The sequence below is a fragment of the Clupea harengus genome, chromosome 13, assembly GCF_900700415.2.
Source record: "Clupea harengus chromosome 13, Ch_v2.0.2, whole genome shotgun sequence".
Taxonomy (NCBI): Eukaryota; Metazoa; Chordata; class Actinopteri; order Clupeiformes; family Clupeidae; genus Clupea; species Clupea harengus.
The window spans coordinates 4,429,183-4,452,304 of record NC_045164.1 but is presented as its reverse complement, the minus strand read 5'-3'; the positions used below and the strand labels follow the sequence as shown (position 1 = coordinate 4,452,304).

Below are 23,122 nucleotides of genomic sequence, written 5' to 3'. Positions count from 1 at the left end.
ATTATGAATAATCATGAGATCCACGTCGTATGGAGGAAACAAGCGGCAAGGAATGTGCTCCATCCATCGTCACATCAACCAGGGCTTATATGGCTTTCACGCATACGCTAAAGCCCCAGTTTTCCCGCTTCCTTCCCTGTGCTTAAACTGACTGTAAGAATACCACGGGGCTCCAATCCTTTCCAGTAGTTCAAATTATGCTTGAGAGGGCAGACTCGTGTGGCCCTGATTCAATAAAAATTGAATTTGGTGAATATGCTTTCTCTATTTTCTTATCTGCCAGTGAAAGGAAAGAGACGGTGGCCCTGCTCGGTCAGACAGCCGCAGCAGCGCAGAGCAATTTTCATATTTGAGAGTTATTAAGATTAAATAGCAGCCATATTCAATTTGCCCAAATTGACAAGCTTAAAAAGAAGTCCACATTTCTTTTTTCTACTTTCTTTGTTTGCCCCCCGAAAGAAATAAAGGAAGAAAGATGAAATAATAGCCGAGAGATTGTGATTGGACGCAATTCCTTATCTAAGTCAGTGCGATGTGTGTTCCCATTACACATCGGAAAAAAAGCTGCATTTACATGCAAAGTGGGAAGTTTGAAATCCTCATGGTTATTCTCACATACCAAATTAAAGGCCACACTAGAGAATGAAACAATACCATTGCCGAAGTCTTAATGGCCTGGGATTATTGTGTGCACTCTGTCCAGGGGGTAAGTATGGTGGTTCCACCGGCAAAACACTATTGAAGTTGCTCTTCAGCTGTACATCTCAGTCTTGAATCTGCTGTACTTTCATTTTAATCTTATCACCCTAATGTGCTGTCCACAATATACCGAAACTGTACACAATCCATAGATAACGCCCACAGATAATGCCATGATTCTAAGTCTCTACTGAAGATGCTATCCAAACACAGCATAGCTCTGTTATGACACAACACAAAGTACTTCTCTTTTGTGAACTGATCTAGTTTGCACTCTGCTGACAGATGATTTTCAGAACGATTACCGGTCTGGTTGATGAGGCCATCAACCATCCCGATCAGGTAAGCTACTACATCAGCGGTGAACACTGACAAAAACGTCCCTGCCCAGCCCAGAGTGTCTAACCCGAACCTCACTGCTAGTTCCAAAAGGTCCTGTCCCCTGGGGGAAGCTGTCAATACCATGGCCGTGTGAAGAGCTGTTAATTGTGGTTTGGGGGATAACAGGGAATTAACTGAACATGGTTTGATAGATTCGAGAGTAGATGAACACCTAGGCGGAAAAAGCTCCAGTATCCACCGCTGAGTGCACCACACAGTATTTACCTTTCATTTGTGCTCAACAAGTGCATGGAATTTAACTGGCTCAGTACAACGTTTGCAAACAAATGCATGTTCAGAGTATATTTTCTGATTGATTTTGTTTCACTCTTCTACCCATTAATTCATCTACAAATCCATTAGGTGTGAAGGATTTCTTTTCCCTCTTTTGTATCATCAGTATTTGCTGGCTCATCCTGGCAGCTTAAGTTATTACTCCTAAGCACTTATGTAAATGACCGAAAAGCCACAGTCCACACCAACTAACCAGGGCACTTCTAATATTTGTGGAGGATGTATTCACAGTGCTGGAAAAACAATATGGCCCTGGCAAATAAAAGACCACCCAATTCTTGGGCAAACCAAACACCTTAATGCAAAATGTGACGAATACACTGGAAAAGTATGAATATGAATATTTCCTTATTTTCACAAGGCAATGGCATAGCATACATGCAGCACTAATAACAAATCCAGTTTGTGCTGCTTAGATAGACAGGAAACGTTAGTTGCCATGTGTGAGTTTCCATGGATACAGAACTACAGGACATTCAGAGGAAGGAAAATGGCTTTACTTACATGATGGTACTATCCCACAATGCACAGAAAGGGTTCATTGTTCCCTAGAAGAAAAGAAAAAAATACAGCAACATCATTGACAAGACGCTTGCAGAAAGGAAAACATATTTCTGAATCAATCTGCACAAAGTATTATTGACCAGAAAATAGCACACTATCAAAACAGGGACACAAACTACAGTGGGATTTGCAAACAGAGGGCCTGGGCTGCCCAGAGACCCAGTATTCAATAGATTGTCCCCTCTATCTATGACATTAAAGCCAAGTACTCAGCTGTAAAAAAGCCCTGTCCTTGTAATTATCTGACAATGGAACTGTGTGGCATCCCGACACTTAAACACAGGACCGCCCAGAGCCCCTGCAAATGAATTATTGAACCAATTACTCTCCTTTGTTTGTTGATTACTGCTTTTTAAATATATGGCCCCCGTCACTCAGGCTACAAAGCCAAAGGACAAATCCTGACCAAAGCCCTTTTGAAGTTTGACAGTGACTTGTGACCTACAGCGTTTCCGAGGAGTCAGGGCTTAACGCACACACTTGCCAAACGGTGTCAAGTATTCCCAGACGAGGCTTCCCTCATGCCTCTCTGAAAGATTGCAGAAGGCACTTCGTGCTACGTACATTCAATAAGTTAGTGGTGAAAACTATCCGGAGCCATTATGGAGAGCCTGTCTGTCAAGTATTAAAGTTGGCAGCAAGTTTTGACTTAATTTGATGTCTTTTGAAATGGCTATCACACTATATCTGGGAAGTGGAAATCTATATACATGGTTGTCATCGTCATTTTGTGCCATTTGTGATTCAAATCTCCTTTCTCTCACTAATTTATGATGCCCGCGGGTCTCTGCGCACACTGCACGAACACATTCAGCATTTAAAGTGGCAGATAGGCCAACAAGAAATGAAATGTGCATTTAGTATGCAAGACTTAATAGAATAGACTTAGTAGAATAGACAGGGCAATATGCAAACTGAAGTATGGAGTATGCTGCATTATGCTGAGAGATGCACAGACTTGGGTACAATGCCATGCCATTATGATAAGCATGTGGACTTCTGTGTGCAGAATAGCATTCCAATGTACAGTGGATTAGTAAAAATAAGTGCTAGCCAGGATATGGGAGAAGTCAATGAATCGAATGAAGTGAGGACTGAGAGTAGAGATTCAGATATTTGAAACTCGAAAGTCAGCACTGTCTGAGAAAATGGACAACATCTGCCTCTGTGCAGTCATCCGCTACCACAGTCATGCTGTAAGAAGGGTCACCCTGCCCTAGAGTTGTCAACATGTCCTCGTGGACCTTCTTGGGTGAATAGCCCTTGAGACTGAGGTAGCGGATGACTGCGCCGGGCCGATGTTGTCCATTTTCTCAGACAGTGCCGTCCTGTACTTTTTAATGATCTGAGACAGAAATATCAACAAAGTTAAAACTTCCTGCATTCTTACTCAAAGAGTTGAACTGCACGTACATGTAACGACAGCTGTATAACTAATCTACTTCTACCTTAGGCCACAAACATATCAATCACCCCTCGTAAATATGCTGTATGTCTACTCCACTCCACTGTATTGATACTGTATAAAGATATAGATAGAGTAGATGTAGTTATATAGATTAATGTAGATAAGTGTAGATAAATGTAGAAAGCTAGATACTAAGAGGTGCTATGGTTTAAGGAAAAGAATGAGGGCTGAATATTTTGAATACAGAGTGGTGTGTACAGTATCTCTATTGTGTGGAGGAAGTTTGCTTACATTGGCCAGGTGGGCGAGCTCAATCTCCAGCTGCACGTCTGTGACCTTTGGCTCCGGGCGGACTGTCACGGCGATAACCTTGGAGTTCACGGCTGTGTTATTCCTGCGCAAGAAATGGAAATCCGTCAGAGAGCAAAAGCATGACAGCACGTCTTCTAGGGCAAATCATATGTGCCATTATTATTATAACCATCAACTCAAAAAAATACTATAACAGTAAACTAAAGTAAAAAAAAAAAAAGAACTCTATGCGTTTTCACCAAGGTCACTTCATATGGTGCGCCTTCAATTATCCAAGGTGAGATTCAATTCTGACAAGTCATATTCGGGTCATCTAAATTTATGACTTCTAAAATGTGGTTTCACTCAGACGCACGCCTGGGAAATGCCTTGCACTGACCTCCACAGCAACAATTGATTTGTGAATGGCTCCACATCCTGTCCTATAGCACGCTGAAATGCCGTTTCTTTTTTAGGGGGGCGGTTTGGCTGAGGGGGAATGGGTGAGGCGCTGCCAACCCCCCCTGGGGGACAAAGTGGGGCAAAGACAATATTCCAGCAGCCAAATCACTTCTGGTGCTCTTCTCTATGCAAATAACCCAACTGTTATTGGAGACAATTCGTGAAGCCTTAGTTAAGAGGCACTCACCGCTCCATAACTGTAACTTTAGGCGATTTAGGAAATTATTCAATCACTACTTGAAAAAAAAAAAAAAAAAAAAACCCAGCAACAACAAAACAGCAGAGCGCCGCCACTTGACAGGCCTTTCATTTTGGTTCAGGTGGATGCATCTGCCACCAATTACGGTGTGATGATTGAAGTAATTAGCCCAGCACATAACAGCATAACACCTGTCCTCTTCCCCTGGGGTCTAATGTGAAAATAGTTTGTTCTGACTGAAATAACATACATAACAAAGAATTCCGCTGTCAATCACATTTGGCTAACGTGATGCATTCAAGCAAACGTCAGTGTTAAACGCACATGTTTTCCCTTTCATTATGTCTGCAATATAGTTACTGATTAAACTTCCGGGCAAGCCTAACTGTCTAACATTTGGAAATTAAAGCACACAAAAACATTTAATCACATGAGCTTATTTTCTTAAGATCTTGGTTTAAAGCAAAATCATTGCGTTCTGTCCTTTCCAAGTATACTGTGCTTTGATTACACACACACAGAGAAAGACATTCCGAAACCAGAACGATTTCCACAGAAACATCTGTCATAAAGGCCAACTCTGGGCATGATTTCACGGTCCATTTGGTCCAAGACACCAAGATTGAGCATAGACACAGCACAGAAACTCCATCCCTGGAAGGATTCACAGTATATATAGCTGTTCTCGCCAAACAGCTAGAATCTAAAAGAGATCTTTTGATACTGTGCTCTTTCATCATATCAATGGCATCTGTCGAATATGGCAGAGAAAAATCCTACAGCTAACGTACACTGACATCTCCCCCTTTGTCTCTGATTATTTCATTCTGGTCATACATTTGCTGCAGTGAAAGTCCCAAAGTTCAAACCTGTAAAGAAAATGGATGACGCTTCCTTTTTTTAGATAATGTATTCTTGAACAAAAGCCTTACCTCAGTGGTTATTAAAGTAATACTATTTTTTGTACTACAGGTACAAAGACATTTCTTTTCTTAGCATTCACAGAAGTATCTTCTCCATGCTGGAGTACTATTCTTAAACAAGGTCTCCAAAACTCTGCAATTACTTTGATTACTCATTTAGCTTATTTGGGTCATGTTTAATTAAAATGCAAGTTACAATTCATCACTCCCACATAAAAAACCTTCAAAGCTGGCAATGGAATAGCATGGCACTTCTAAAGCGTTCTTCCCCTCTTAAGGAAAAGCTGTTCCGCATGATCTGTTTTAGTGGGGAAATCAAGAAATCGCTTAAATGTAACTCATACTCAGAGACATACACATTTCACTATCATGCAAAGTTTAGTCTTATGCAACTGCGACCTATGAAACTTCCCCTTGTCATCCAAGTCATGCAAGCTTTTGTATTTCCTCTCCCTCCTCTCCCCAATGAAAAACAATCCCTCAACACACACAGGCAAGGGTGTACTGCTAGTCTCCTGGATGTGTATCCTTCCTTTTGAATCGCTAAAGAGCAGACAGGTCGGAGAACAGAACAGAGGCGATCTCGGCCTGTTTTTTGTCTCTGTTCCCCCCCATCTTTCTTTCTTCTGTGCTTCCAGCCCTGGAGGCTTGTATCCCATGGAGACAACGCATTGTAAGTTGCCACAGAAGCGAACAGGGAAAAAAGAAGACTGACAGCTCAGGTGCAGTCTAGGCATTGTCCTGGGAGGTTTGCACTCTCATACACATCCCCTGGGTCTCCAGCGGAAAGAGCAGGAGCTTTTTCATCTGGGACTGACCCACGAACACAATGAGAAACAGAAACTCAATGAGAAACCTGCAGCTTTGATGTGTTCAACAAGCATATACTCCATGTCTCATACATTCGAAGATACAGTGCGTTATAGAGAACATTTAAAATGTCCTCAAATTTTAGTTTGACCTCTGTCACTAACTCTTACCAATCAGTCTAAGTCTTATAAAGTAGAAAGAGCCATATCTGTCTCTTGTCCTAGCAGTAAGTAGCCCACTACTCTGCCAGACCAAGAGAATCAAGAGTAGGCCTACCCTGTTGCTTTCTGCCTTCATGTTCATTACAAACACCAAATTTCATTTTCCAGGCATTACCAAAATTGACAGTATGTCTTCATACAATTGACATAAATCCTCCGGGTTCTATGAGTTACTCCTTGTGTCATTCTTCGTTTTTCAGTCTCATGATCCAGGAGACATAGACAGACTTCTGTTAAACTGAGATTTAGGAAGTCATGTGCTAGTCCCCTGCTAACTCCATAACAGAAAAAAGTCAAAATATGCATGGCACAAAAAGCCATCAGGTCGACATTTGTTATGCTTAAACACATAATGACCCTCACATTGGATTTAACCTTTTAAACATCTAATAACGCCGGACAGCTTTCTCCCACAATAAATTGATGATGAATTTAGAATGAAATTGTGCTTACTTCTGTTTCTCGGGTTGCCCTTTAGAATGTGTCCATGCAGAAATTAATATCGACAAGGTGGAGGGGGCAAATTGCAACATATTAACTGAAGGCGTTCTGTGCTAAAGTCCTTCCAGGAAACTTTAAGGGATGCACTCTGTTGGACGTGATGTTATTTTTGCCGCCACAACGAAAGTTGGGGAATGAGACCACATCCAATAGTGACTTTCATGTAAACATGTCTTTTGCCTGTGTCTTTTCTATCACTGCTTTAGCCTTGCCATTTGCTTCTCTGTCTCCCACTTTCATTTCTCTTTTCTCTAAAACATCAAAGAGCCATGTCAAAATAGTCCCCCAAGATTTCTGAGGTGACACAATTCTTCTTCCCTAACTGCCTTTTTTACATGGCGTTATATGTACTTATATGAAGTAGCAGCATTCCTAAATAAAAGGTTTGGGCTACATAAAACGAAAGATAATCAGTTTTCGCTCGTTGTTTGTTTTGGGGTCGTTTTGTTCTCTTGTTTTGATCCATGGACATTAATTCAGCAAGCATGTTGTGGAGAGAGCCCTTAGAGGGACATAAAGAGATTGAGAGCAAACAAATAAAAATAAAAAGGAACAAAAACTGTGAGGGAAATTATTATATCATGGACATTGCAAGCACGTTGTTGACAAAATCTCGAAGGACAACAACAATGTTGTCATACACCTCCCTTCTGTCATCCTCTTGCCACACTATTACTAAACAATATTAGTCAGTATTCACAGGATGTCCCAGTTCATGCATGCATTGTTAACGCTGCATCAAGCGCATGGATCGTTTAATAATGATTCTACTGAGATAATGATCTTTCTTGGTGTCTGTCTGTGTGGTGTTTGACTTACTTTGGGGATGGCAGCATCAGCCCCAGTGTCTTGTACAGGACCGTCCCAAGTATGTACACAGGCGATCCGTCCATGTCTGTGGAGGAATGCGAATAAGTGATTGGTTACATCACCGGGACAGCCATTCGTCCCATCAATCATCCACTCAATGGCTGGGCTACTGCCGATGGTTTCTTTTTCACATAAACAGTTAGCTGAGCCCTTGCACCAGATTCTAAGGTGAAGCAACAACATACTACAATATGAGATGAATCACATTCCACAAAAGGTAGAGATTTTGGACTTGAGGGGCTGAACTGAAAAATATAAACTGGGCATGAACTTCTCCCATCCACTTTAATTTGGAATCAATATAGAGCACAAGTTTCCACACACAATACAACACAACAGCAACAAAACATAACAAATGAAGGGTTTTACTTAGATCTTTTTTAGCTTGCTGGCTCTCGGTTACCGTATATATATATGCCCAGTCTTGCCAGCTAAGCCCCCCTATAACTTTACTGCCAGCAGTGCATTAAGCAATACGTTAGATGCTGTCCCCAGTGAGCGATTGATCCAGAGAGTACATTATTTCGCGTTGAAAAATATCCCTCTCGAAAGCCAGAGCAGCTGACCCTTGTTAAAGGTCTCGGTGCATTTCTCACAAAGTGAAGATTCTTGCCAGGCCCCACGCAATGAACAGAGAGTGACTTATGCCCCACATCAATCCACCTTGGCCTTTTTTTCCTTCCTTCTTCTTCATTGATATACTTCAGATAAGACTGATCAAACTAATTAACGAAATTGTCTGGCATGAGAGAGAGAGAGAGAGGGAGAGAGAGAGAGAGAGGGAGAGAGGGGGGGAGAGAGGGAGAGAGAGAGAAAGAGGGACAGCGAGAAAGAGAGAGCAAGAGAGAGAGAGAGAGAGAGAGAGAGAGAGAGAGAGAGAGAGAGAGCTTGCAACCTGGCATTGTTTAAGTAGATGCTGAGGAATGCTGTGTTGCCTGATTATGAAATGGTTTTGCCCTGGTGAATAAAAAAAACACAAGCTTGGTCTGCAGACAGCCTACCCATTTACACAGCGATACCTCCCTCTTGTTCTCTTCAGAAACCTTAATTATGGCTGTCTGCATCTTGCATTTCTTTCTGGTCCAGGAGTTTTGGACAGAAATCACATTGAACGCTCAAGTTCATTGTATTTGTTTTAGTTTGGCATTTGAGTGAGCGCGAGTGATCTGAATGTTTGCCAGGGCTCCTCTCAGCTTTGCATCTTGTTTATTTGCTGAGGAGAGCTATATTTAACTGGCTTGACGGCGTAGTCCGGCAGATGATGGAGCAATGTAAAAAGGTCAGGCTAGGGGAAGTAACTAAATGTAATCAGCCATGACGGAGCACAGCTCTGGCCACGCACCAACTGTTGTTGCTTACTACAGTGATTTAAAAATGTATGTGTGTGTGTGGATGGTGAACAAGCCTCATGGCAGCTATAGAGATGTATAGGAGCCAGTCGAAAAGATCTAGTTCTAGAGAAAACCTCTGTCGCAAATATTACAGTGACACAAAAACAAGTGGGGACTATGGGGATACATTTACAGAGTAGCCATCCATATGTCAACATGTACATTTCCATGCATTGGGTCCACGAGAACATTGTACCAATCTAACAAATGACTTTTCAGCCCACAAATTAGGATTATGTATTGCTGTATTTATAGTTATCTGGGTGAAACGTTTCTCATTTAAACAGAGTGAGCGCAGGTGTTTCGATGTGAGGCGTAGTGGTGTCTGCTGATGGGGATTGTGTGTTGTGTGTCTACTTTACCTGCAGACTGGGGCAGAAAGATACCCTTGGGGACCACCACTTTGTCTTCAGAGTTCCTGGCCCAGTCCACCATCCCCTTCCTCCCCTTCATGGGGAAATTAATGTCGGTCATGACTGACACCGCTGGGAGCCTCTGAATGCTGGCCACTGGTGGTGAAACAAACACACACACACCCAGACACACACACACACACACACACACACACAAACACATACTGCATTTAACATACGTACAGTACATCATGCAGTTCTGATGACATGGACAGTATTTCTCAATGAACACAATTACAAGGCTCAGATCATTTAGTTGTGACAAGTGATTTTGTTTCAAGTCAAGGCAGTGTCAGACACCCAAACAAAACAACTCGACTCGACTTGATTGTGACTTTTCCTAGACAGACGTCGTGTTGATTTGCCGTGTGATAAACTCAACGGTTCCATAGCTTCAGGAGTGAGAGTAATGCCAGCGGACACACGCGAGACATTCAATAAACCCTCCAGCCAAGGTGTCAGCATCACCTAACCTAATCACCGACGGCTGATATTAATCCCCGCAACGCCAGAGGCCCTCTCTGATTTGTTTCAGTCACACCAGCTGTTATCTCCCGTTGTCCTCTTTCGTGCTTGTTTTCCATGTCTCATACCCGCCTGGGGAGTCATTTCATTGCTGCCTATAGGAGCGGTGGCATCTGCACGTGATAGACTGGCAACATGGCACACAGCCACAGCTCGGATATATCACCCGTTTTGTCTCATACGGGGGAACAAGTCAAAACACGCTAACACCTCTATTCCTCTGCGACGGGTTTGTAGCCCCTCACAGCACCTTTGGTTGTTTACTCGTCGCTGTGTGTGTTGGGTGTGAAAGCTGCTGCACAGAGCATGATACTCCACAGGGGTCAGCATGTGGAGTAAGCTACTTGTGTTCAATTTCACAGAACACAAACATCAGTTAGGCCTCTCAAATCCTGTTCATATCCAAGCATAGAAACATGGAGTGAAATGAAAACATTCAAGTGTAAAGGTTAGAGAGGGTACAAAATCATTATGGGGCAGCTCAGGTGAAATGAAATGAAAATAAAAATGATAAGACTTACACATAACTCTGTTCCAGGAGGTGACAAGAGGTTCTAGATCTATTCAAATTAACACTGTTCAATTAGAAACCTGCCAGACACAAATCTGCATGTTCAACAAGGAGGCTTTTAATTAAACTCCCCTTTTGGAGGGGAAAAAAAAGAGTAAGTAAGTCCCTTTCCATTTCTCCCCTAACTGGGCTCTGCTTGGAAGAAGTCTCGGCCAACGTTTTGTTCTGGCTGCCTTGCGAAATTTGGATGGTGTGAACTTCGCAGAGAAGGCGACGGCTACGTTGCTGCCTAGAGCTCTGCCACGCGAGATGCCATCATGTCGCCTCCTCCTCCTCCTCCTCCTCCACTCAGACTGAGTGTCAGCGCTAATGCTAACAATGTGATAAACATGACACTGGGTTTCACTGATAATGGCTGAAGCAGCAGAGACATGTCTTCATCCTCCTACTGCATTTATTTTCAGTTGGGGAGGGGATTAATTGATTTCAATGGAGGTGGCAGATTAGACGCTAACACCTCCGCCCCCGTCTAAAAGACATCTCCACTTGCGCTGGCGTCCTGGAGAAATGATCTTCTTAAGAAACCTCTCTTGCTCTCTCTCCCTCCTTCTCTTGCTCTCTCTGGCTCCGGTAATTGACAGACACCAGCTCTTGTGCTCTTACAACCTGAAGAAGGGCAGGTCTAAGAATGACAGTAAGCCCTCTCTTTTACGAAGCATTTGGATGGATTTGGAGAGGCTTTCACACATGGATGCAAAGCGTAAAGCCAATGCTGGAGAGCAAGCAAGCGAGACACAGAGAGACAGAAAAAATTGAGAGAGAGAGAGAGAGAGAGTGAGAGAGAGAGAGAGAGAGACAGAATGACAGAGAGAGAGAGAGAGACATGCAACGAAAGAGATAAAAGTCAAAGATTGTGTTTCTCATTCTACAACAACAGGGTAGGTGGTAATACATGTAATCATGTGGTGACATGGGAGATGCAGGGGCACGCCTCCATGCTGGTCTGGATGCTCCCCCTGGCTCTCAGGTTGATGACATGATCTGAACACCCAGATCGATGGTGGAACGCCTCCATTAGGAAGGGAGGCAGGGAGGCAGTCGAGGCGGGGGAGGCGGGGAGGCGGCGGAGCAGGAGCGGGTCTCCAGAGGCACTCCAGCCTCCAGCCTCGTGCCTGCAGCCTCCTCCGGAGCGCAGGATCGAGAGCTTGCAGTGATATGCTTGCCATTAATGCGCCGTGCTATTATTTTTTAGATATTGTCAAGGCTCTACTGGTGAAAGTGACAGACAGAGGGGTGGGGGGGGGGGGGGGTCATGTGGATGATGAACTGTGTGTGTGTGTGTGTGTGTGTGTGTGTGTGCATGTGTAAATGTGTCTCACTGGATGTTTGGAAGAGGAAGAGGTGTGACACTATTTGTATGTCTATGCATGTATGTGCAGTCATGTGTGTCAGTTTACATCATACGCGTGTCTGTGCCTCTCTGTGTTTGCCTGTGTGTTTATGCATGTGTGTGTGTGACTGTTTCTGTATGTGTGTGTGTGTGAGAGAGAGGGAGAGAGACTGTGTGTGCATCTGTGTATTTGTGTATGCGTGTGTGTGTGTGTGTGTGTGTGTGAGTGAGAGAGAGAGAGAGAGAGAGAGAGAGAGAGAGAGAGAGAGAGAGAGAGACTGTGTGTGCATCTGTGTATTTGTGTATGCGTGTGTGTGTGTGTGTGTGTGTGTGTGTGTGTGTGTGAGAGAGAGAGAGTGTGACTGTGTGTACATGTGTGTATTTGTGTATGCATGTGTGTGTGAGAAAGAAAAAGGGGAAGGACTGTATGTGTGTTTGTGTATGCACGTGAGTGTGTTCGTATTTGTGTATGCACGTGTGTGTGAGAGAGAAAAGGGGGTACTGTTTGTGTGTATGTGTGCATGTGTATGTCTGTGTGTGTGTGTGTGTGTGTGTGTGTGTGTGTGTGTGTGTCTGTGTGTGTGTGTCTGTGTGTGTGTGTGTCTGTGTCTGTGTGTGCGTGTGCGTAGAGGGAGAGTGGGGGTGCTGGGGGCTTAGGTGGGGATGATCCGACAGCGGGCATGGAATCACAGAGAAGCTGAGGCGAGGGAGGCTGTGGCGAGGGAGGTCCACAGCAGCAGATGTTCTCTCCTCCAGGCTGGGGAAGAGCATTAGTCACAGGGCATATTGTGTGAAACCACAGGGATGGGTGTGTGTGTGTGTGTGTGTGTGTGTGTGTGTGTGTCTGTGTCTGTGTGTGTGTGTGTGTGTGTGTGTGTGTGTGTGTGTGTGTTTTGACAGTGTGTGTGTGCACACTTGTGTGGATGTGTTTTTGTGTGTGCACGTGTGTGTGTGTGTGTATGTGTGTGTGTGTGTGTGTGCACGCAGGGAGGGAGAAGCCATTCACTCTCAGGACATATTGTGAGACACCACAGAGGGCTCGGATGAATGAAGGAAGAAGAGGTCCTTTCAAGACACGGTGGGTAAATAGGTCTTGTGTGTTTATTTGTTTGTGTGTGTGTTGTGTTTGTGTGTGTGTGTGTGTGTTTTTTTGTCGGTGTGTGTGTGTGTGTGTGTGTGTGTGTGTGTGTGTGTGTGGCTCTCAAAGAAGCTTGAGCAAACCTTGTGTGTTACTTGATGAACTCACCAGCGTCTTTGAGAAAAATACACCTGGAATCCACCATGAATGACATGGTAAGGTCAAGGTCACTGACTTTTTTTCACACACACACACACACACACACACACAGAAGCTACACATATCCCTCAGCTTGCTAACCCACAGGCCACCAACATCATCCAACAACCAATGATCCCTTTCCCAAAATGACCAAACATCAGCCGTGGTTTGACAGATAGACAGCATCATTGTGGAGTGGTGATGCACTGAATCAAGGCTACTCTAAGTAAACCATTCATGCTGTGGGGCAGTGGGAGAGTGGGGAGAGTAGGGCATGGGGCATGGGGAGAGTGGGGCATGGGGAGAGTGGGGCAGTGGGAGAGTGGGGCAGTGGGAGAGTGGGGCATGGGGAGAGTGGGGCATGGGGAGAGTGGGGCATGGGGAGAGTGGGGCATGGGGAGAGTGGGGCAGTGGGGAGAGTGGGGCATGGGGAGAGTGGGGCAGTGGGGAGAGTGGGGCATGGGGAGAGTGGGGCAGTGGGGAGAGTGGGGCATGGGGAGAGTGGGGCAGTGGGGAGAGTGGGGCATGGGGAGAGGGGGGCATGGGGAGACTTTAGGGACAGTTCATCACACTGCAGCCCAGGTTGAGTCACCTTTGCAGGCTGCCCCCTGCAGCTGAGGTGGCACACGGCAGAGAAGGTGTGGAGCTTAACACCTCCATGAACACCACCTGCAATTACTCCTAGTAGTGAGTAAACAGTGTGCTTTGGTGAAAATGATCCAGATCAGTCTAATTATACCATGGCGACAAAATATCCTGTTTTATGATTGGCTGGTAGATGTCCAATAATTCACATCATTGAGTTCTTTGCCTCTGACTCCTTGGACACCTGGGCTGCCGTCATCCCTTCCATTTTTCCAGAATAAGCCTGACTGTTGAACGACTGAAAGCTCAGTGGGAGGGATTCTGAAGGCAGACCTTCCAAAGATCAATGCGTATCATAGGAGGGATGACCTTGGAAAAAGAGACCAAAAACACAGTAAAAGGATCTAACTGGACCCAAAAAGTCATCTTTTCATCTATCTGTCAGCAGTATGACAGTATGGTCAAAAAAATAAAAACCCTAACCTTAACCTTGCAGATCCCTTCAAATTCAGTCCTTCTCCAGCAAGCGAGACGAGCTACTATTTCAAAGTAAGCCACAGGTCTGAGTGTGATGCTAATGCTAAAAAACGAGGAGGATCACACGGTCGTTGGCCTCTAGCACTTCAACACCGAAACCCTTTAGTCTGCGAGACACTCCCATGCAATTTTAACAATTCTTCCAGCACTTTACCAGCATCTGACTTCCAGCGAAACCCAAAGTGATCTGACAACCTTTCAACCGCCTCTGCTAAATGGACTCCGATTGCTAACGCACATAAGTGAATAGATTAGCTGCACCTTCCAGCGCCTCGATATGCATAATGATACAGACAAGCGTGAGGAGGGTGAGCCCATTACGCTGCCTCTCATATTCCTGAAAGCAGTTTGATTGTCTAAGATGGCGCGGCGCGGTGCAGAAATGGATGACTCACTTTTCAGAAAATGTTCTGTAGTTCAGGCAGTAGTTCAAGCTGAGGCCAGAGTTTGCTCCTTCTTTTTCTTTTTGAATTCCTTCCTCCATCCATATCGGGCAATGATGTAAATAGCATTTTCGAAAACATACTGAACAACAAAACTCGCCCAGAACTTTTTGCAAAGGCATTACTGAAGCGAGGCTTGTCATGTTAACTCATAAATCACACGAGCCAAACGTATGTGGCATCATTTGGTTGGCTGATCACATTTATGGTGTCCTTCTCTGTCTGGTCCTGTGGGCCTCCGTGTGAAGGGTCACTCAGAGAACAGAGCACTGGGTGCCTCGCTCTCACAATCAAGGTCACGTGGCTGAAAAAGACGAAGGGCAGAGAAACGGCCGACGGTGACAGAGTGAGAGTATTTATCGCACTGTCAAGGCAGAGTCATAAATTCAGCTGGAAATGATGCAGCAATATCTTATTTGGCCAGATGATTTCCTCTTGGCCGCCGCCACTACCCTGGCAAAGCTTTTTTTTGCCCTGTCTTTCTTTCTTTCTTTCTTCTCCCTCTCTCCCGCCTCTCTTCATTTCTTTTAATCAGAGAAAGCAGACAATAACTGAAGCCCCAGGTTATTTACTCAAATGAATATGATGCCAATACGGCCATGTCCTATACGGGCCCTGAATCAATATGGGGAGCTTTTCTTCTTACTTTGTTGTCATCTGAGCCACAGCCCAGGAGAGACAAGAGGGAATTGCCTTTAAGCTGCTGTGGGGGAAAACAACAGTGAGGGTGGCTTCAGTGAAAAATGGAGGGGATGTCTCTGGAGACAGGGGATTTCATATTTGTGCCATACTTCAATGTGAGTCTAACCTCTGGGGCTTGTCTGTGGCTCTGGATTTGAAATACTCCTCCGAGGTCTGCACACGCGTCAAAGATTAAATAAATAAATAAGGCTTGGCGTTAATCAATTCTTCTTGGTAGAAAGGGAGAGAACTGCGGAACTGGAGTTTTGCATTTCTAAAGGCTTTCTTTCTTTAAGCTCCACCAGCACAGCACAGGTTGGTGGTGGATGGATGATCACGGCATGCAAAAAGCTCACATTACTCAGAGGATCCCTGAAATTATTCTTAGGACCTACCTACCACCGAAATAGGACATATGAGTCTTAGTGAAGCTTTTTATGTGTGGGTATCCTGGCTCTCTTGTTAATGTGGTTATGTTGTCCCTTTTTCTTTATTCCAGTGAGTTTTGCTGGGTTATGGAGCCTCTACCTTCAAAGCTGCCGCCCTGCCGGGGTGACACAGCCCCAATCTCACACACCATATACTGTAATAATCACAATAAGGAAGCACTTTCAAGGTTGGCTACCTCAGGAGATGATAAAACATGATCCTAGAAAGCACACTGCCACATACAGCGAGTTACCTATCAAAATGCTATTTAACGCTGCTATTTAATTCTACTTAATTCTTTTTTCAAGGACACTGACCCATGAATAATGACGGCTGGCATATTTTGACAATCAGCAATTTAGTGTGTATTCAAAACATTACTAGAGGTTGTACTTTGTTGTGAAGCCATAGACTGACATAGATAAGTATTTTAGGGTGTTTTGACACCTGCACTTTTTGACCCCGGTAGAATGGGACTCACAGGTGAGAACACAGTAATCTGTGATCCTGTAGTCACCAGTATATACACTTGTCCAGTACACAAAACCTTCTTCCTGTATTTACTTTCTTGCACCTGCTTCAAACGCATCTGGCCAATAAGTGGAGAGAACATTCTCAAGTTTGGTTGCGATGCATTTTGGTGCACTTGAATTTTTCTCTGTGTGAAAAGAATCCAAATCCAGAGGAAAAAACTCCAAGTTTACAAACTCATCAACTGATTCGGACCAGAGCAAACAAACCATAGGACTGAAAGTGCCCTTAGTCTTTACCTTGCAGCCCCAATGTCAAGGACAGAAAGTATGGGGCTATTTACTTCACCATGAGCCAAGGACAAGGATGATTCAGTGACTATTCAACTGTAAATGGAGCATAGTGCTATTCTGGTGGCAACTCTGCAACTGGCAAGAAGAAATATGAGGAACGTAAAAGCACTGGTGGCATATTTCCCCTCCAGACAAAACAAACTGTTTGTGGCAGAAACATTAATGTCTGCTATTAGCTCTAGCATTCACACACCTATGTGCACGCCCTCATCCCTCACAACTAAAACGAATGGACGCTTCAGAGCACCCACTGGGGTAAGTACTGGTTTAGAAAAAATAATAATAATAATTCCAAGGAAATATGGGATGTTAAACACAAAATGTGAAATGACCCCCCCCCCCCCCCCCCCCCCCCCCCCCATCCAAATCCCAATGAGTGCACTGAAAATGAGCCAAAATATATTCAGAGGCTTTGCGGGATGAGAAATGATCTATGAATGTGATTCAAAATCCTGTATCACACACACTGAAGGACATAAGAAAGTAAATAAAACAAAACAACACCATAAAATGTTCTTATTTCTCTTAAGGACACTTGATGGGGCTGAACCTAAGAAACTCTCCCTCTCTCTGTCACTCTCTCTCTCTCTGTTACTCTCTCTCACTCTCTCTCTCTCTCTCTACCCCTTGGTCTCTCTCTTTTTCTCTCAGTAGCTACAACTGACATATTGGTGTCTGAGAAAAGTGGAACATGTGTAACAAGCAGGGAAGTCCAGGAGGAAATGGAGGTGTGCAGAGCAACATGAGAAGCTCTTGAGATAGCCTAGCGTTTTCCCCACAGGTAGGAGGCAATCAACATTAAAATCATGCTTAGTCCACTGAGTAAGGAAAGCTTCATCCAATTAAATGTGTGAGTGTGTGTGTGTGTGTGTGTATGTGTGTGCCATGCTAACTGCACGCTGTGCCACAGGGCTAGAGAAGAAATGAACAGCGGTGGCTCTGCCAGTGCGGTGAAGCCTTTGTGTCTGATGGGTGCCTTCAGTTAAGTGAACTTGACAGTAAAGGGTGGTAACTTGGGGAGGGAAGTAAGGGGGGGTGGAAAAAGATTTTCCACAATGACCTCCAGTGTGTCACTGTACCTCCTGGCTAAGCACTACACTACAGTGAACCTCTCTGCAAACGAGCAGTCCTCCAGAAGTGAGCAGAGGTCCACAGTCATTCCACGTCTTTGAAAAGAGAAACATACATATATACATCAAGAATTCCCTGAATGCATTGCACCTCAAGGAATAAAACAGAAAGATAAAAATAAAATGAGAGGAATAAAAAAGCATGCAAACATATAGTTTTTTTTCCCCCTCAGGACAAAATGGCCAACTGCGTTTTACTGTTGAGTGCAGTAGATTCCGATTGATGTAGGAAAGAACACATCACTTGTGACAGGAAACGCAGTGCTTGGGAAAGGACGCCTTGAGAACACTTAAATGGTCCTTGGGTTTTTCATGTGGAGTGCTACTTTCTTTACAGCTCACATGAAAAACTCAGTGCTACCACTTAAGGCGATGACGGTTCAAACATGCTGTGGTATTAACCAAAACAAAAACAAAGGTGGACTGTTGACAATCATGTCCTCTTTAAAACCAACCATCAATCAATTAGCAGTTTAACTCTCAACTCAAGCACACATTTGTTATACATGTCTCCGTGTCACATGGCTACCATGCTAACCTGTATCTGAAGATGAAGACATGACTCTCCCTCTTTTCCACAGCCGTGCACATCATTGATATTGGACAAGGGTGTTTTCATAGGAATTTAGCACATTAAGTGGAAAGTGCTTGATTTTAATTAACATTATTGATTCACAGATGTTCATCCCCCCACAACAAACCCTGCCCACACCATGGCCCATTTATCCTCCATTACTGATGGCCAGGGGAAATTGGCGTAAGGAGTCAGCAGCTCCGGCTCACGGATTACGTGTCCGTGTCAATGCATCAGCGCAGCATTAAAGAGGCAGCCGGGCAGCCGGGTCGCCTCGGAATGGCTTACCCAGGTTTCCTGTCATCAGATAGGCGTTGTGGAAGTCTTTCATGCCCAAGCCGACGATGTGGATAAACTCCTCGATGACTTGCATTAGTTCCACTGAGCCGGGGTAGATCTGAAATGGGAAGAAGAGAGAGAGAGAGAGAGAGAGAGAGAGAGAGAGGGAGAGAGGGAGAGAGAGAGAGAGAGAGAGGGCGAGAGAGGGGGATAAGAGTGTTGAGGCACAGCTTTTAGTAAAGGAAGTTTGATCTATGAACTATGATCTCACACTATCAACCCTGTCTTTGTGCCAGTTGTGTTTTGAAGGCTTTCTGCATCTAAGCTTGCACGATTTATTGAAGTTATGGCCCCAAGACATGAAATTGCATTTTCCACCAAGGCTGCTGTGTCAGGCTACTTGAATATTACTCTACTCTAATGTGCTTTTATATGAAACAAAACTCTGTTAACCTCATGAACTGCATAATCAGCCATGCCTATGCCATAAAGCTAAGAAAATGAGGGGAAAGATTCTCTTAATATTTACGACCATTTTCGCTTCGCTTATCTGATTCACTCATCTCTTCACACGTTAGGCCTAATCATGCATTTGAACATATATCAACACTTAAATCTATAATGCAAATATACAAACAAAACAGGAACATTTTAAGTGCACTTAGAAATGCAGAATCACTTTGGCTCTTTCATTAGACGTACACAAAGAAAAGAAAGTGTTTGTATGTGTGTGCGCATGAATGTGTGTGTATGTCAATGTATGTGTGTTTGTATATGTATGTGCATGACTGTGTGTGTGTGTGTCTGTCAGTGTGTGTGTGTGTGTGTGTGTGTGTGTTTGTTTGTGTATGTGCATGACTGTGTGTGTGTGTGTCTGTCAGTGTGTGTGTGTGTGTGTGTGTGTGTTTCTGTTTCATGACTGTGTGTGTGTGTGTGTCTGTCAGTGTGTGTGTTTGAGTGTGTGTGTGTTTGTGTGTCTGTGTGTGTGTGTGTGTGTGTGTGTCTGTCAGTGTGTGTGTTTGAGTGTGTGTGTGTTTGTGTGTCTGTGTGTGTGTGTGTGTGTGTGTGTGTGTGTCTGTGTGTGTGTGTGTGTGTGTGTGAGTGTGTGTGTGTGTGTGTGTGTGTGTGTGTGTGTGTCTGTCCACGGGGACCGGCCGTCAGCGCTGGCGCTGCAGATTCAGCTGAGGGCTCTCTGGCTGGTAGCGTGCAGGTCAGACAGTCCTTCTCCTCGGCCGACGCGCCTGTCACCGCACCTGACGCCTCGCAGTCGATAGCAACACGACCCGGCTAAGCCAATAATTCACCCCCGGCTGATTGGCTCACTATCTGTGGGCACCATCTCCTCAACGGCCATTACTGCCACCAGCCTGGGCCCCGAACACAGCACGGGTGAGTGATAATCGAGTCCCGAGCCACGCGAAGATTGGGATAAATGAAGCAATGAAGGTAGCGCGCTACTACTACAACAGATGACCAGTCAGTGCATATGCTGGCGTGTACAGTAGCCGTAAACTCTCCAGCTGTCACGGCCAGAAAAGGAGCAGCTACCCAGTGTCAACCCACACCGTGTCAAGAACAGGAGGCATCTGCTGTCCGCACGCGACACTTGGGCCTTCTTGCTGGCGACGAGATGAATGACACACAAAGACACGAAAGGGGAATGGCGTGTGATGAGTGGCATTGTATAATTAACACTGTAAACTGATGTTGCTCAGGGCAGGGCACATGCAATAGATGCTCTTCGGCTGGAGACGCCGAATGCCACCGTTGAGTGCGCCCGTGTGAATGACAGGGCACAGGGGCATGCGGTGCGGGTAGCTGAGTGGGCATCGGGATGATGTGTCTGTGTGTGTGTGTGTGTGTGTGTGTGTGTGTGTGTGTGTGTGTGTGTTGGGGGGTGTGTACGGTGATGATAAAGGCTCCAGACAGACAGCAGACAGACAGGGAGTGCCTTCGGTGGGGGTGGGGGGGTGGGGGGGGGGGCGGGAAAGCACATCAGCGGCAGCCGAGCGACAGCCGAGTTCCCCCGCGGCCTGACCAGCCGCAGTGCAAGGGGCCAATCTCCTCCAATCCATCACCATGGCAACAACCAGGGCTAGACCACTGTTGCGCGCAGAGGAGAGGAGAGGCGAGGAGAGGAGAGAAGAGGAGAGTGCCATGAAGATGGCAGCCAAAGGCGGCTGAAGATTAGTGGGCTTGAGGGAGACAATGGAGATAAAGGAAGAGAGAAAGAGATAGTGTGAGAGAGAGAGAGGGAGGGAGATAGGGGGAGTGAGATGGATAGAAAGAAAGGAAGAGGGGGAGAAAGATGGAAGAGGAAGGCAGGGAGATATGGGGAGAAATAGAGAGAGATGGAGTGGGCAGAAGGAATGAGGGGAATGGAATGGTGGAGAAAGACAAGGACAAGGTTACTGAAGGATGGAATGACAGAGAGAGAGAGAGCGAGAGAGAGAGATAGAGATAATTAAGAAAGGCGTGAGAGTGAAAGAAAGGTGCTAAGAGAGGAAGAACGAGATAAAGGCAGGGGATAAAAGAGAATGAAAAGTTGTGTGAAAGAGAGGAAAAGAGAGGAGACAAAAAGAGACGAGTGAGTGCGTATGGGGGTGCTGGGACAACTCATCTTCCACTATCAGCGAAGAGCAATAATAAGATGCCTGTATCAGTGAAGAGGAATAACAAGAGGCCTATAAAGCTATTGAAATATCACCGTCTTCACATTTACTCATTACATACCTACGCCTTTCACCTGATAGACACTTATGGATGAGAGGAGACTGCAGGCAGCCTTTCATAAGATGCTCCACATTACAACTCTGTGCCAAGGGACAGATGAACATGACTGCAAAGTTTCCTCAAAACTTTCTTAATTTTAAACAATATCAGAAAGTCTCAGCAGACGAGAAGTACGAGACGGCACGAAAACAAAAAGGCAATTTTTATGGAGAAGAACTCGATACCCATCAATGCCAACCCAATTTAGGCACATCTGACAACATCTCTTAAAAAAAATCTAATCAAAATCTCAATCCAGGACAGGCAGCGGTGTTGTATTCTGGCGCTGCTTCTGTGATTTGCATCACTTTAGGGCAAACTACAGCATAGTGTTTTTCCCCCCAGCACTGGGTATTGAGGACCTTTGGTGTGGTTTATCCTGCTAATAATTATAACTTGGCAAACACCCTCCCTCATTGCTCAGCTTCACAGGAAGTCAGCACGTGAGGAGGTGTACGTGAGTGAACTGATGAACCAGGCTGGTGGCGTCCTCTGGGCGTCAGACACAGACAGGCGCAGCGCCTCCTCTGGCCACCTCCTGCACCCGATGCTGCGGGGGAAATCTAAAAAGACAACAGCCTCCCCCCCCCCCCCAAACCTTAAGGGCCTAGAAACTTCTCTCGGTAAAACCACACTGAGACTCCGTGCAATTACATTTTGGGGTGGGTTTGGTATGTATCAGCAAACCCACTTGAGAGGCATATACTGTATTCTTTTCTCTCATTTTCTCTCTTTCTCTATCTTTTTTTTGTTGTTAGGTTTTTATATTCACTGTCTGCAACCTAACGCAAGTGATGCCCTTTTGAAAGACAGTTATTTGTCAGAAGAGGTGACAATGGCGCAGATGTCCCCTGGTGATCGGAGGTGTTGGGAGATGCTATCTTTGACAGGCCAGGGAGCCGACATGATTGGAAAGGGCCGGCCTGTCGAAGGGAAGACTGGCAGCTGTGTGAATTCACATCCTCACCTCAGAAACAAGGAGGCAGAGGTGTGACAGGGAGGCCGTGACCTCCAGTCACCAGCAAAGTCATATACAGCAGCCATACCACAAATGAGACCAATGCTACACAGCCTGGGTTGGCTTCTATATGATGTGCCTATAGAATGTGAGTGTGAATATTACCAAACAGTGAACTAAAGAATGAACATCATGTTAATGTGTTCAATATTACAGTAGACATTTTTTAAACAGCATTCTATGAAAGACTGCGGGACAGACACATTAAATGTCTAAGAGACATATAAAATACATTATGTACCCTGTATATTGCAGTATCAGTGTAACTGACATGGGAATTAGTTCCATTCTGTGGTTCCATTACATCTACACAACTATTACATTTTAAGTCCACTACAAGTACTGTGTAGTACAGAATAGCATACCAAGTACCCGTGAGAAACAGCACACTGATACGTTTAACCTTCAAATAGCACAACTAGCATCAGGTGAAATGAAATGTAAATGCATTAATTAAATGCAACTCTAATGTAATGCATTTACTGTAGCGCACATTGGTGCCAGAGATACTGAAGCACATGTTCAAAATCACCGTGTAGAGTAGCACAAGGGAAGTCTATAGAAACTGAATGCATAATGTGTCCTCTTTTGGGGGACTTTTTGTTCTGTTTGTCCTTTATGAGCACACACCAACGTTATTGTGCCTCTTTCGGAGCTGTAAAATGTTGGGTACATTTCACTAAAGAGCTCCAAAGCCTCTTACATTTTGATTGGCAAC

General features: G+C 44.8%; 1 protein-coding gene across 5 annotated transcripts in view; it reads right to left on the bottom strand.

Annotated features, from left to right (window-relative positions):
- Positions 1–23,122, bottom strand: part of adgrb3 (adhesion G protein-coupled receptor B3) — a 143,574-nt gene that overhangs the window by 37,461 nt on the left and 82,991 nt on the right. For all 5 annotated transcript variants that reach the window (XM_031578853.2, XM_012816972.3, XM_031578851.2 and 2 more), the window contains 5 exons: positions 18,624–18,732; positions 9,377–9,523; positions 7,573–7,648; positions 3,638–3,740; positions 1,879–1,922 (listed from right to left, as the gene is read on the bottom strand). In XM_031578853.2, coding sequence (XP_031434713.1) covers positions 1,879–1,922; positions 3,638–3,740; positions 7,573–7,648; positions 9,377–9,523; positions 18,624–18,732 — 479 coding nt within the window. The remainder of the gene's footprint in view (positions 1–1,878; positions 1,923–3,637; positions 3,741–7,572; positions 7,649–9,376; positions 9,524–18,623; positions 18,733–23,122) is intronic.